The sequence below is a fragment of the Amphiura filiformis genome, chromosome 17, assembly GCF_039555335.1.
Source record: "Amphiura filiformis chromosome 17, Afil_fr2py, whole genome shotgun sequence".
In the NCBI taxonomy this organism is placed as follows: Eukaryota; Metazoa; Echinodermata; class Ophiuroidea; order Amphilepidida; family Amphiuridae; genus Amphiura; species Amphiura filiformis.
Genome location: NC_092644.1, coordinates 5469654 through 5485341, shown reverse-complemented (window position 1 = coordinate 5485341; position 15688 = coordinate 5469654). Strand labels below are relative to the sequence as shown.

At 35.9% G+C, this 15688-nt stretch overlaps 1 protein-coding gene across 1 annotated transcript in view; it reads left to right on the top strand.

Annotated features, from left to right (window-relative positions):
* The window catches only part of LOC140136845 (GTPase KRas-like), a 62590-nt gene that overhangs the window by 22075 nt on the left and 24827 nt on the right, over positions 1-15688 (top strand). The window contains exons 4-5 of the mRNA XM_072158443.1: positions 7685-7769; positions 10906-11048. Coding sequence (XP_072014544.1) covers positions 7685-7769; positions 10906-11048 — 228 coding nt within the window. The remainder of the gene's footprint in view (positions 1-7684; positions 7770-10905; positions 11049-15688) is intronic.

Below are 15688 nucleotides of genomic sequence, written 5' to 3'. Positions count from 1 at the left end.
TAGAAAATTTGATTTCTTGATACTATGCCAACTGGAAGATATTTCACGTCGTGTCCCATCCCAAGATATTTTGGAAGTACTGTTATGTTTATGCCAACACCTTCTAGACATTGACCACCATGGACATCTTTGTGATATTATACCATCATTTGTGACAGTACTTAGGAAGTACCATGCTTTTATTTCCTGTGGATATGTAGCCATCAACTCTCACCCCTCATATCGCAGCTTATATTCTGATGATTCTGTCGTCCTTACATCATATTCAGACTCAGAAATTGCAAATGCAACTAGTACACATGCAAGTAAAATACTGTTGAACTTTCAAGGTAACAACCTAGAACAATACGGACATTTGCTGGATGAATTATGTCACCTATTTTACATTAGTAAGGAGCAAGAACTCATCGCCACTACATTATACAACTGCTATCGGAGATGGAAGATATATTACCAACGAGCAGCAGAACAACAAAAATAAACTGACTTTTGACAAACACTTCAAATGACATTATCATAAAACATTTAAATTTCAAATTATTTTGCAATCTACATATTTTTGTCATCTGGACAATATCTATCAAAGAATGACTCTATCAAAATAAAATTTCACAATGAAGTGTATGTTGCTAAAATCCAAATCAAACATTATTGTCATCATGTTTTAAAGTGTCATAATTATATAAATGTCGAGGACGCCATTTCCTCACAGCAGAGTTGAAAGTAGCTGTCACACCTGATCTTGTCAAATAATGTTTCTAAATGCTTCATTTTATGATCATAATGAAGTTTGTTGTCTTCTTTGTGTACAACTTAAATTCTTAAATTATTATTTTTGAGGTGTTTATCATGTATTATCTTGCTCATAAAATCTGAGTATGTCATGGCACTTTATTAATCATATTATTGCTTTGAATTTGAAGCCATTGTTTACTTCATTATTTTATTTCACTGCATGTTTTATGTAGGCCAAAGGAGTTTTAAAGTTGAGCATCATAACTGTTCATATCCAATTTCTCTTAAAAATAGAGTTTTTGATATTCTCCTGTTATTTTACATGTTTATTGATTTTTGCAAACTGATGTTTTATTAATTGATTTGAACAGGTTTCCAAATTAAACCTATTGTTGTGGTATTTTGTGCTTTGGCATATTTTAGATCATTACCAAAATTGATCCAATTTGCATGCAATTGTCAATTCAAAATTATCATCAAATCATCTGAATATTTGTTTGGCATCAGTTATTTAAACAAAGGCATTTTTCATTTCCATCATGATACCACCTTGAGTAATTTGCCAACCAATTTATCTCATAATTTATTTTTCTTTAAACATGTCATTTGATATGAGCTGAGTTATGAACCTTAAAATTGTGTTCATAAAGATTATGGTTTGCTAGGATTGTTTTTGGTTCACTATTTTGTTTGAGTAGTGTAGGTTTTATAAAATAAACCTATATTTTATTAATTATGTTTTTGGCATGAAGATCACAGAAAAGATGATCTTAATTTGCGCAACATGTCATCACATTTTTTTCCAAATAGCTACTCACCAAATGTTTTTGTTATTTTATGATATCATGTCTCATTCATCATCATGATATTGATTTTATTGACATGTCAGCTACATGAGAGAATTATTTGTAGAAACATCAACCACGTGTTCTATTTTGTTCTTGATTTCGTTGTCAGGAATATTAATGATTAGTTAATTATGTATCCTCCATCTTAAGTTCATTAAGTTCATAATTATCTTGTCATCTTATAATTTGCTTGTTTTCCATCATAGTACATCGTATTCATGCAAAGTTATTCACTTGTTTATTTTTGATCTGTGTCATTTTCACATGACTAAATTAAAAGTAGAATCTCAAAAACGTATTCTACATGTAGGCTTTTATTTTCTTCCAAATTTTAGTGTTGTTTAATATCATGCTTAATTTAAAAGGAGGTATTGCATTCATAACATTCTGAAGTTTTGTATCTTCCAAAGTGTTGATTGTTTTATCATGAAAAGTTTCTTTTGATTTCTAAGTCAGATTTGGATGAGGTCATGAAAGTCATAAAAGTTGAAGTGTGGTTATTGATTCTTTTGTATTGTTTGGTATTTACAGCAAAGTGTACCTTTTGGATTTCACACCAAATTAGCAGGTCGTAATGCACTTTAAATTGAAAAGAGATAGTTACATCACTTAAGTATGTACATGTATTTGATCATTATGTTTTTGTTGAAATTTGCATCATTCTTCAAATTATCATCTTCCAAATTTCATGTAAAATGCCGAGACGTCATTTTCTTTGCAGCAGGGGTGAATGTAACCGGCACTAGAATGGTTGGTTTTAATAATAAGGTTGTGTTTTGAAATGTTAGGAAGATTAAGGTAATATCATTCTTTGTCTTTACCATGTTTATTATTTTGTTTATTTTCATTGTGTCATTCTTAATTAATGTATGTAAATCATAAATGTGTTATGCATATAGGTTTTTTTGGTTTCATATCAAATTATATTTCTATCTGTTGTATGACTGTAATTAATCGATCATGATCATCATCAAGTTAAGTTATTTTCCATCGTAATCATTATTGTCTTTAAAACTGTTTTTAATAGATCATGGTTTATCTTTAATTTGCAAAAAGGTCATTCACCTCATGCATTGATCATGAACACGCTGCATCCTTTGATTTTCAAGTTTATGAGTTCTTCAAATGTTTATGTCTTCATTGTTTATTGTCTTCCATTCATAGAAGTTTTAAGAGCACTTTAGCAATTGATTCCTTTTATATGAGTGTGTATTGTTATCCTAAAACTTAAGTGTGGTGTAAATTATTGCCACTTATCTTTTGGCTTGAGATGGTAGGTGACCTACTTATGAATTATTCATGAGAAAGTTTTATCTCTTTAACGGGTTGTGTATTGTTAAGATTTGTCAAAGTAAATGCTTAGTTAAGGTTATTATTTATGCTGTTACAGAGATGGTACTTAAGTTGGTTTTCAAGTGTTTTGCTGGTGAATTTGTCCCTTGATCATTTTAACTTCACTTCCATCTTAGCCACCAACTGATAAACATCAAATCTTCCATCCGAGCATTCAACTGATTAACATCAAATCTTCCATCTTAGCTTCCAACTGGTCAACATCAACAACTCAATCTTCATCATAATTTACCATCTTAATATTGTTTCTACAGAGTATTATATTAAAGCGGAGCATAACAGCGTATCGTATATCTACAAGTCTTCCATTGTGTCTATTTATTTTGTGTAACGGTATTGGACATTTATTATCGCCCGAGTAAGCCCCTGGATCCAAAGTTGAACAAAAAGAAAATCACCCTAAAAATCTTCACTGTTACATCATGTTGCAAAGGATTCTGGGAAGGGTAAGATATCGTCTCCGTATTGTCTCCTTGGCACAACATTTCAGGTGGGCACTTGTACAGCAACCAACTCGGCAAAGGGGAATTACAAGCCAACCATTCTGCACATGCATACACTACTAGTGGTAAATTCCGTGTGGGTTTTATTTTTGCAGATTTCGCGAAAATAATAACCACAAATATGCCTCTCTCACTGCAAATCGCGAAAATAACTCTACGCGAAAATTACCACTTATACAGTAGTATTTCACTCAGTTTTCCCTTTTCCCTGATCAAGATAATGAATTTTTGTGTCCAATAAAATTTAAAGGTACTATGATGTGAATGTAATTATATACATGTACACATTACAAGTGTCAAAACTGAAAGAAATGTTCCCCCGCAGATGAACTTTTTAGAGAGATCCTCATAACACAAGCATTGATTTCCAAATAACATGAGCTGCTTTATAGTATCCAAGCATGTTTGTTCATATATATTTTAATAGTGCTCCTTTAAATTTACAAAAAAGAAAAATGTATAAGTTCTAAAGCATCCAGGCCATTCATTGTGTATTTATGCAACCAACCATCCAGGGGCTAGCATTATATATTATGATAAACTGACACCAAACCATGGTTAATATGGTTAATTATTCTTATCAAGCTATAGTTTGTCCGGTTTATAATTGGCGAAAAAATGAGATTCTTAACATCATGGATTGATATGGTATGAACACAGTTGGGCGCAGCACCGACACTACTCCTCATTCCAGAAAAATTCAGCACTATTTTTTTGGGATTGAAAAATTATTATCCTGTTTTGCCAAATGAAACATAGCTAAATTCTAATCATTTAGTTAGTTCAAATTGGCAATAGAAGTTAATTTTACTATTTAGCCTAATTTATCATGTTTCATTTGGCTGAACTTGATTTTTTGTTATTATTTATTTAATCCCCCAAAATAAGCGCTGCATTTTTCTGGAATAGGGAGTAATGCATTGCGTAATAGGTGACGGCTGTGCGCTTATGTGAATAATATAAGAGCGTCAGTTGGAACTTTATTGACACGCAGTACACAAAAACTGAATAATTTTTGCCAATTTTAAGTAGAATAAACTATACTGTGTGTCTTATGAGTATCCCAGAGAGAACCAAGAAATGGGCTCTTACAGTTGAAATCCATACACCCGCTATGGAAGACATAACCTATAATCTTCCACACAGGGAGTGTGAATTTTAAATGGGGTTACTTGAATGGGTGACTCCATTTGAAATCTACACCCACTGTGTGGGAGATTAAGGTCATGTCTTCCACGGGGGTGTATGTATTTGAAATGGAATGGCTCATTGTAGATTGGCAAGTTCAGAATGTGTAGTGTTCTTTGAGGTTTTTCATTGGCAGCGCAATCACTATGGACCAAAATAACCTCATCCCAATGGCATAGTTCAATAACCTCAATTAAACAATCACAGTGCAAAATTTGACCAAAATGTTGCACAGTATGAGTTTTTGTACTCAAATTTTCAAAGGTCATTCAATGTATATGCAAATGTGTTGGGGTTAAAGAACTGTGCTGTGATAGATGAGCATGTTGTGGAACCTAGTGAATGCTATCTTTCCCAAGTGGATCCAACCAAATGCCTTAAATTTTCAACATGCAAACTAGGTGGTTAGAAATGAATAATTAAAACAAATATTAACTGAAGGTTCATTAAAAAATATGAGGTCATGTTGCTTGATGTGAAGTGCCCTTTTAAAAAAGGTTTTTAACTTTGACAAAACAGGGTTGAAAGACCTGTAGTAAACTAGTATGGTTGCTGATTCACTGCCAAGTCATTTATGATATTATTTTTGACCTATACAGATGTGGGTAAAATCCGAAAAAGAAGAATATAACAGATCACACTCAACAATGGTTATTGTTTATGACATCAAAAGGTTGATTGAAGAGATAAAATGTAGTGTGTGTACAATGTATATTGTGTGTGAGAGAGACAGAGGCATATGATGTTATCACATAAATTTGCTGATATATACGATTTTTCTAAAGTTTCAACAGTCTGTTTTAAAATTAAGGTGGATGCCCTGCCAGTGCAGTTAATGATATGGGGTTGTGCAATAATTATGAGCAACCCTCAGGGGGTAAATTTTCCGAACGGCCGCAAAAAATGCTTCTCCCCTTCTCCCCACCTGCCAAAAATTGCTTCCCCCACTCTTGGCCGGCCAAAAAATCCCCTCCCCTCTAATTTTAACCTCCCCCAGTGCTCATAATTATTGCATAGCCCTAAAATTGAATGGAGTGTACGATTTATTGGGCAGGAAAAACTCGTGGCATTGGCCTCTGAACTTGTTTAAACCAAAACCTCCTATATAACCTGTTGGCAGTTTTGTTTTAAACATGTTCAGGGGTCACAAGCACATAGGATATTTTTCTTGCCTAACGACAAAATATGATTTGATTGTTAGACATACAATTTTGACAACAGGCGACACGATACCACAATGCTATGTATTTCATTAAGTAATACTACAAGCGGCCTCGTCCATGTTAGCCTATATGGAACAACACTATATTCTACAAAATGCACTTAAATTGGACTATGCCAGTCATACAGAATGCAAAGTCATGCTCTAGATCTCTCCAAAGCACAGATTGATTTGCAAATGGACTTAATGCTCTGCGTGCTAGCCATAGGCTTAAAACATATAAAGTCCAAGTTCTGAGATATTTTCTTAAAGCTATCTTAAGAACCACTGAACCAACACTAGGCTTGTTTGTACTCATTTTAATGCATTTTTCATGCTGATTCCAAATATGATCATGAAAATTTACATTTCTGAAATTTTTGAATTAAAAAAAAATTGAAACTTGTTGTCTGCAGTCGACACCCGCGTCGTATGGAGAGGGTAAATATTAATGAAGGATGTTATTTTAGTTACTCCCTTGGTCTTGAAGACTTGAATATTCCACATAATATTTTAGAAAATTGATCGTCTATCTGAAGTGCAAGTACTTATGTGAAATGATTCGGATTTTTTTTTTTTTTTTAATGGATATGAAATATGCTCAAAATTGTTAAAGGACCCGGGCATTGAACACTGTGTGCTTTATGCACTACATGTAGACGTTCACTAAAAACACGAGTCTGAAATACATGTTATGTATATATAACAACATGAAGAAATTTTCTTTTCTATTGGGACGTAGGTAAGTAACATAATGACATGCAAGGTGTGTTCTGATATGAAAATGTTTCACTTGCAGTCATGGAAAGGTCAATGAACTTGAGTGCATAGGAAGAGAATAGTATAACCTGGTATAACAGTTGATGGTTAAGTTGTGTCTGCATGCGGGCATGTAGATGTGACATGATCAAGGGGAATGAGTCGGATGTCGGGAATATTGATTTTGAGTTACAGGCTTAGAGAAGTGACAAATTCTTATGTTTTACATTGTTTTTGAACTTCCACAAATTGCTCATATCTCCATGCCAGATGTTTGATTGAGATGGGGTTTGGATCAAAATGTAGGATTTTAAATGGATAAATGATTTATATTGAAAAATCTAAATTTAATATTGCCGACATGTGACTCATTCCCCTTGATCATGTCACATGTGTACAAGTGTTACTGTTAGTCACCGGTGTATTAGGGGGAGTGGGTGAGATGGCTGAGTGGTTAAGGCGTTACGCTGTCGGCCGGGAGAATACTATTGGCATGAGTTCGAGCCTTGGGCTTGCCTTTGGTGAGAATTCTCTTCCTCTTCCAAAATGTTCCTACAAGGTCAGAAAACCTGCAATTATGTTCAGTTACTCTACAGAACATAATTTAGCACATCCAGATATAGTTAGTGTATGTACAAGCGTCTCGTGGTTGGAAGTCACATAAAACTGTTGGTCCCATGTACAGGAAGAGTCAAACCCTGTGCATGTTAAGTGTCAGAAATTTAACATCTTTTGATTAAGGTACCGTTCGTCACTATCGACCCATCTTGCACTAGATAGCAAATCAGAACAGAGAAGCGAAATGGGAGAAACTCATTATGAGAAGTGTAGGTAGCAAATCAGTACAGGGAATTGAAATGGGAGAAATGCATTATGGGTAGTATAAGATATATTTTCTGACTGTGATCATATCAAATGAAATATTGAAAATGTATAAAAATGAAAGGCTCAATTTGGCTCATCACTCCCCATTTGCAGTCGTTCTGGTTTCCAAAATTTGTATTTATAAGATGTTATTTACATGTACAGGCAAAAAGAAATTCATATCCTGACTTAAGAATGAGTCAACATGTTTTTTTTTGTTTTTTTGTTTACAGAGGATTCATATCGAAAGCAAGTTGTAATAGACGGAGAAACATGTCTTCTAGATATATTAGACACAGCGGGACAAGAGGAATACAGGTAACATGTTCAGGTTGATTAAGTGTACCTTGTTTATATATATTTGTTTTCCCCACAGAATTAAAGAAAGAGAATTGGGACTCGACCGCCATCTTGATACAGGCATGGAGCAAAAATTGGGGTATTCGGTTTCCTTAGAATGCACTCGAGGCATTCGTTGTCATGCAAAGCGACATGGATGAAGGTTGCATTTGAGAGACGTACTTGACATTCTTGATGCGACCTGCATGCGAGTGCCAAGACGCTTCAGATGAGACACAGAATTGTTTTTGTTTGTCTCTGCGCACCGTTGGCAAGGACCCGGATACCCCCAATTTCTCCCCATAGCTGATGGCACAATTGTACATGGCGGTATAGGGAGTCTTGGTTCTCCTTCTCTAATTCTGTGGTTTTCCCCCAATATATCCCTCCTTTTGGTTGAAAGTTGTGTGCCAAAGTCGTGTGCCATTTGTCGTTCACTCTCAGGGGCTGTGCAATTTTATCTGCCCTCCTGCCCCCAATTCTATGGCAAAAGGAGGGAGTAAGATATTATGGCACACATTTATGGGTACCTTTGGGAAAAAAAACGATCTAAAAAGGTTCAGGAAATCAGTACTGAGATGCTCAAATGAACAAACTTTCCTGCTTGCTTTGTGCGCATTGCAGAGAATGATTTAAGCACTTCCCAGAAAGTCTTGCGGTTAGCACAGCTGTGTGAGTGAACATGACACCACAACCCGCCCACTGCATACACACGTGCATGGTTAAATTTGAATTTGGACAGATATATATTTACAATAAAAACACCTTCAAAAAGTTGGTCGATTTCACATTTTATGTTATCTACAGAAGGTTTGAATTATCCTTCATGCATACATCACTTTAGATCTGAAATCGACCAAGTAATAATGACACACACACAATTCTAAAACAACATCTTTTGCACAGAATTCAATGGGATTTGGAAAGTCAAGTAGCAGTTGAAACTCTGGTGCTAATACTTTTACAGTGCATGATGGGGCTTCCTTAAATCATCCTCTGTGCGCATTGTATCTAGACAACTTTTTGGCAGGAATTTTTGAAATTTGTCTGGGGGAGCATAATTGTTGCACAGCCCCAATATGCCCACAGAAATTGAACAGGGTGAGATTTTCATAGACCTATTTCTAAACATTTAGTCTCTTCTTCCACTGTGGTCTTCAAAATTCTCTCTTATTGAAAAGATTCTGACTGAGTTTTAAAAGATTGGGCCATTTATTTTTCCAAGAACGACTAGTTGGAACACTGAGTACTTCTTCCACTGTGGCCTTTAGATGCTATTTCCATATGCCTTTCTTTTTTCACTCTGAAGTCTTAGACAAATTTCAGTAGAACCAGTTTAAAGTTAAGAAAATAAATTATGGATTAATTTAATGGTAACACCCTTTTTCCTTTATAAAAGTTGTATTTGAGCCAAATGAGGTATGTGTTGCTTTGGGCCAGACTTTCCCTAAGAAGCTATTTAGCAGGCTTTCTTTTCTTTCATTCATCATGTTCTTTGTTAGATGCTTTTCTTTGTTCAAACTTGGCTTTTTCAAATTTCTCCAGGTTATTTTTATTTCATCATTTCTCATTTTCACTTTCATTTTGAAACCTTGAATTGAATTCAGAATTATCTTAGTGCAAGATGGACAAGATTTGATTAATATTTGGGCTATTCAGTTGAATTCCATACACCCCTGGTGAAGACATGATCTCAATCTCCCACATATGGAATGTAGATGGGAGTTGCCCATTTAGGTAAACCCCATTAGAAATTCACACACCCCTGTGTGAGAGATTAAGGTCATGTCTTTCATAAGGGGTGTATGGATTTCAAGTGGAATAGCCCATTTCGTATGGTATTCTCATCATGCTCATGTTGGAATTGGGTCAATTCTGACATGATACAATTTCTATATTAAATACACAATGGCCTCATCCCAAAGGCATAGTTCAATAACCCCATTTAAACAATCAATGTGTAAAATTTGACCTCAAATTGCAGAGTATGAGTTTTTGTACCCAAATTTTCAAAGGTCATTCAATGATTGTGCAAATGTATATGGGTCAAAGAACTGTGCCCTGATAAATGAGCATGTGGTGGATCCTAGTGATACCATTTGATTGTTGTATCACATTGAGGGGCATTGGTCAGAATGACATAGCTTCTGCCTATCAACAGATGAGATACAACTATCATTATGACTCATTAATTACAATGCATTTTGGTTTGATGTGTTTCCCTTGTATATCAAGGCTATGTTTCAATGGTTCATAAATAGTACTCTAAAATATCAACTTGAATACAATTGTATATATGGCAATATTCTAGCATATGTTTATATGCTTACACAAACATGCAGATAAGAATGTGTGCATGTGGGCCCCGGGGGGTACTCAAGTTTGGTTTTGGTAGGGACGTGCGCTGAGAATTTGAAAGTGGACCCATAAATATACCAATTTTTCAAGAAATTTGGACCCATTGATATACCAAAAGTCAAAATTTTCGGCCCGAATTTAACCCAAATTGTCTTAGTTTTTACAAATTTTTGAGAAAATTTTGGCTAGATTAAGGAAAAATTGGGCTATTTTCCGAAAAAATTGAGAAAATTTTGAAAAAGGACCCATTCATATACCAAAATAGGCTTTGAAAAAGGGGTCATTGATATACCAGAAGGCTGAAAATGCTACCCATATTTATGCACGTCCCGTATGGTCATTTGTACTGAGTACCCCGGGATGTGGGCATCCCAGGGGTTGGGAGTGAGCACATATGTATACACATGGGCATGCACACTAGATTATGCATGTTTATTGTCAACTATGTTTATTGTAGCTTATTGTCAAGGAGGGGCACATGCCCTGGTGCCACCCTCAGGGGGGTGCCAAATTGACAAATTCAGCATCGATTCTGCGCCCACTCCAAGTGATAATAGTCCAAATTTTCGCCCGCTTCACATGCAACATATTCAACTTCAAAATTAATTTAGTGATAGGGCCTATTTGTCCAAATTCTCTGTGCGCAATTGTTTCAAAAATGAGGGGGCGCCATGATGTATCCTTAACCTTGGGCGCCACGACCCTAGCTACGCCACTGATTCTGATTTCATATTGTTTTCTTGTTACTTCCTTTCAGTGCAATGAGAGACCAATATATGAGGACGGGTGAGGGCTTCCTCTGCGTATTTGCTGTAAACAATGAGAAGTCGTTTGAAGATGTCAATTCATACAGGGAACAAATTAAGAGAGTAAAAGATGCAGAAGAAGTACCCATGGTCTGTAAGTATCAATTCACTGTAGCAATGGCCTCATCCCAAAGGTATAGTCCAATAACCTCAATTAAATAATCATAGTGCAAAATTTGACCTCGAGTTTCAGAGTATGAGTTTTTGTACCCAAATTTTCAAATGTCATTCAATAAATGTGCAGATGTATTGGGGTTAGAGAACTGTGCCTTGATAGATGAGCATGTTGTGGATCCTAGTGAGTAGTGATGTCGTGGGATTAATTACCATAGCGATGGGTCAAAACTAGTTATGAATGTATTGCCCTGCCCAAGATGAACGCTTTAGTGTACCTCTGCATCGCTCCATAGGTGACCAAAGAATAGGCATAAAGACCTGGATGGTAATTCTATAGAAACTGCACAGTATGCCGAGTTTCTTTGAGAAGAGCGGTATTGTATTCAATCTATGATTATACACAGGCATGACAGGTGATGAGTGCAGCATGCTTATAGTGCAGGGCAATACATTCAAAAATTGTTTTGACCCAGCACTAATCAATAATCCTGTTACACACTATTTCTATGGCAATTACAAAGCATTTCAATCATGGGGGAAAGTGTGATATTAGAGTGCAGAAGAATGGTATATTTACTGGTGACCATATTCACAGAGAGCACTGCAGGGAGTCGAACCCAGGCTGCAATGGTGTGAGGCTAGTGCATTAACCACTATTATGCTAATCTATCCTTTCAAGTATTTTAAAGTTAGGGAGGAGTGTGGCACTCTGGTTAATATCTTTGCCTTTGGTCCGAGAGGTCCAGGGTTTGATTCCACACAAGACAAAAAAATCTTATCCGCTCTCCCTGTGACTCATCTGGTTAAGGCGGGGCAGATGACCCATGATAAAAGACCTTGTTACGGTCGGTTCCAATCGGGATAAAACCCCGATTGTCAGCTACACTTGCCTGTACTGTAAAAATACCCCAACCAGCTATCTAGGCGACCCCTTCACCAAGTCACTTGTGCCTGGCCGAAGATTTGTCAGCATTATCTCCTAGATTTCAGCTGATAATGCCTAGATATGCTTGACATAAAAAAAGTTGTCAAATGAATAGTGCTTTTGAACTATATCATACTTTGTAGTACAGGAAGTAATAATCCCTCAGTGTGTTTATACTGATACTCTATATCACATTTGACTTGCTAATATAATCGGCACGTTCCTTTATGAAGCTCCAAATAAGGGTTGCGGTGTGTACTGGAAGTACTGGAATTCATTTATAATATGTACAGGAAGTACTAAAAATCTGTTAGTAAGTCATAAAGTGTCTTAACATTTCACTGAACCTCCGGTACAACCACCATCAAGATAGGATAAGTATGGAAAACCACGCTCTTATTCAGTAAGCTAGGGGGTCATATAATTGTACCCAAACTGGCAGACAAGAAATGTCATGAATTACAGTACCCTTTTGCGCGAAAATGCAGCTTATTAAAGCCAATGTGAACATGGGGTCATTGGTTTAAATATCTTCCTAGCATATTGAGCTAAAACCTCAGCTACTTGGTTTTTCACAATAAGATACTAATGGAAAGAAATTATCAAATGTTTGCCGTTTTTCGTTAGTTTAATTTTGTTAAAGAATGTTTGTTATGCATCGATACACTCTTCCACAAGTCAGTCTCTTACGCAAGACATACCAACACATGCTTGATTGCACATTGAGTATCCTTAGCAAAAGTACCTCTCTCATCCATAATTGGCCGTCGAAAGTTCATCGTAGTTTATGATTTCTGTTACACATTGGAACTTCACACTGTACATGATACTGAAGAGGTACTTTTATGCCGGGCTTTTATGTGCGCGCGATAGGGGAAATTATTTCATGCTTCGGGTTTTATCAGAATGACTTGGTTTGAAAAGGTCTATTCCGCTGGGTTTCTTCTGCAGAAAATGCCTGGTGTAACACCAGCATGATCTATCTCATGAGGGGTTGAACAGTACTTTGGTGTCCACTTTGCATCACAATGGAAGTTCATCACACTGATCTGTTTCTACTGGCCATGTTTCTTTCTGGACATGTTAACCATTTGCAACACTCCAAACCAAGCCCTTCCCTAGTAGAAACACATAGTTTACCTCAAGATCAGCTATTCTACTACATTTATACGACTGCTAGCTAGATTCACCAAGGGTCAAACACATGTATTTGTTGTTTACATGACATTGTTAACATTTTGTTTGCCAGGTGTTGTAAAGCCTTGACTTGACTTACATATGCATTGAACGTTGCGTCCCTTTGCACCTCTACAAGTCATCCCCCTCTAGCACAGCGATATTTCATCTATTGACCACGTACCAAATTATTATTTCTCTACTGGACTCGCACCCAAGACTGCATTGTACTTTATTTCAAGGTTGTACCAAGCACGGCCAGAGCATGTTCAAGAGACAATACCAGGCATTTATCATGAGGGCTACCATGCTGGTTTCATGAATACTCGGATTTACTCTTTTGTTCATATTGCTACAGAGTATTCTTGTGTTGAGTTTATAAAATTCGCTCTAGGAACTTTAGAGTTTAACTGATACCACGAGGTATATTTACATTCCATGCTATTATTAACTGCAAACTGAAACTCGCTTCTATTAACCTCTACTTGTTCAAGTATATCTGTGTACTGTAATACATCCAAAAGCATGCCGAGGCGTGGAATATGTAGTAAAAGGCAGGTCCGATAAAATCCGAAGATATGGCCAAATTGATGGTTGAAGGCGGAAAAATCCGCTAAAAGGCGGAAGATGCCATATAATGCATGCATGTGTGCATTGTACTTGTATACACCCTAGAAAACTTCACAAATTCTCAACAAAACTCAAAACATATTGTAAAATTGGAATACAAAATGTCATCATCATATTGGCCTTTGATGAAAATTTTAGAAAAATAGCCCTTCGGAAATTGCTTGAATCTATTCAAATATCAACCCATTTATTTTCTACAATACAGTATGTATTCTTGGGAGTATGAGAGTTGTAAAATGATCTTCTACATGCCGGGTTTTGTTTTGAAAGTGCTTGTACGGATAGTTTTGCATAGTTTAGTTACTCGGGATGTTTCGGAAATGCCTCAAAATATCGCCGTCAAACATATCCGTATATCAAGAGATGGCTCTATTTTTTGGGTAGGGAAATATCGCTGTGTCTAGTCAAGTTTGCCTTGTGTTTGATGTTTAGCATCCTGAATTGGCATTCTTAAGTCATGTTGTACTTGGTATTTCCATCTGTAAGGTGGGCATCCTGGAATACTGAAAAATAAGTTCTATTTGCAATGTAACCCTTAGAAGTCCATTATTCTGCAGCATTATACAGATGTAGATTAGCAATTATACACTCCTTGCAGTGATGGAAATCAAACCCAGGCTGCAGTAGAGAAAAGTGACTGTTTATTATTCTTTGTCAAAAATTATAAAATAATATTTGGCAACAAACTGTCAAGAATGTTTCTGGTAATTTTAAGCAAAAATAAAATTGAAAGAAAACCAGTTACTATCTTTGCTGCTTAACTGCGGAGCGCCACATGTAAGTTAGGACATGTGTAAACATTACAAATATGTGCCAAAAGTAAAATAGGTTTGAAAAATAATTAACTAAATTAATTTATAAAAGATTGTACATCATGACTTTAAAATGTGTAATCGGTAGTATACTTCATAGGGCTGAGACGCATTATCATCATTCAAAGAGACTGCCCCCAAGTGTGAATCCTAGCATGTTCTTAGCCATTAAAGATCATACAACATTTAACATTATGCACACTGACATCACTGCCATGTCAGGGTGAAAAATGGTATAGGCAGCTTACATGTGTTCGGTTACTCCTTCATGTAATTTTAAACACAATTAGGATTAGAGTTAGGATTAGGGTTAGGGTTAGGATTAGCTTACACAAAATAATTACATGAAGGATTGAATACTTATTCAATGTAGGGGTTAGTTACTATATAAGTATGTTCTGAAAGTACAAAATAAAATGACATTTGGGGAATTGTTAGGGTTTGCTAGATCTCTGAATGCCCCTTGAATAGAGCAGTATTCCTTTTTAAATCCACACTACCCCTGTGGAAGATTGAGCTAAAATCTTCCACCGAGGGAGTATGAGTTTCAAATTGAATAGACAGTTGGGTAACTTCCATTTGAAATACCCACTCCAGTTGTGGAAGATGTAGGTGAAGCCATAATAAAGGGGGAATATGAGTTTGCAAATGATTAATCCTGACCAATTACATTTGAAAAACTTCCTCCCCCTGTGGAAACTATTTCCAAAATCTTCCACAGGGGTGTGGATTTCAACTGGAATAGCCCAATAGGCCTACTTGGGTATTTGATATTGATTGAAAAATATAAAACATCTTAATGCTCTGCATGCTAGCCATGCGCTTCAACGGAAAAAGTTCAAGTTTTGCAAAATATTTTCTCAAAATATCAAGAGGTATCTTAAAAACGACTGTACCAATACTAGGCTTGTTTGTACTCATTTTAATGGATTTTTCATGCTGATTCCAAATATGGTCATGAAAATTTACATTTCTCAAATTTTTAAATTTTTTAAATTTTTTTGAAACATGTCGTCTGCAGTCGACACCCGCGTGAAGAGAATTAAAAGTAAACCGATTGTGTATTGTCACAAT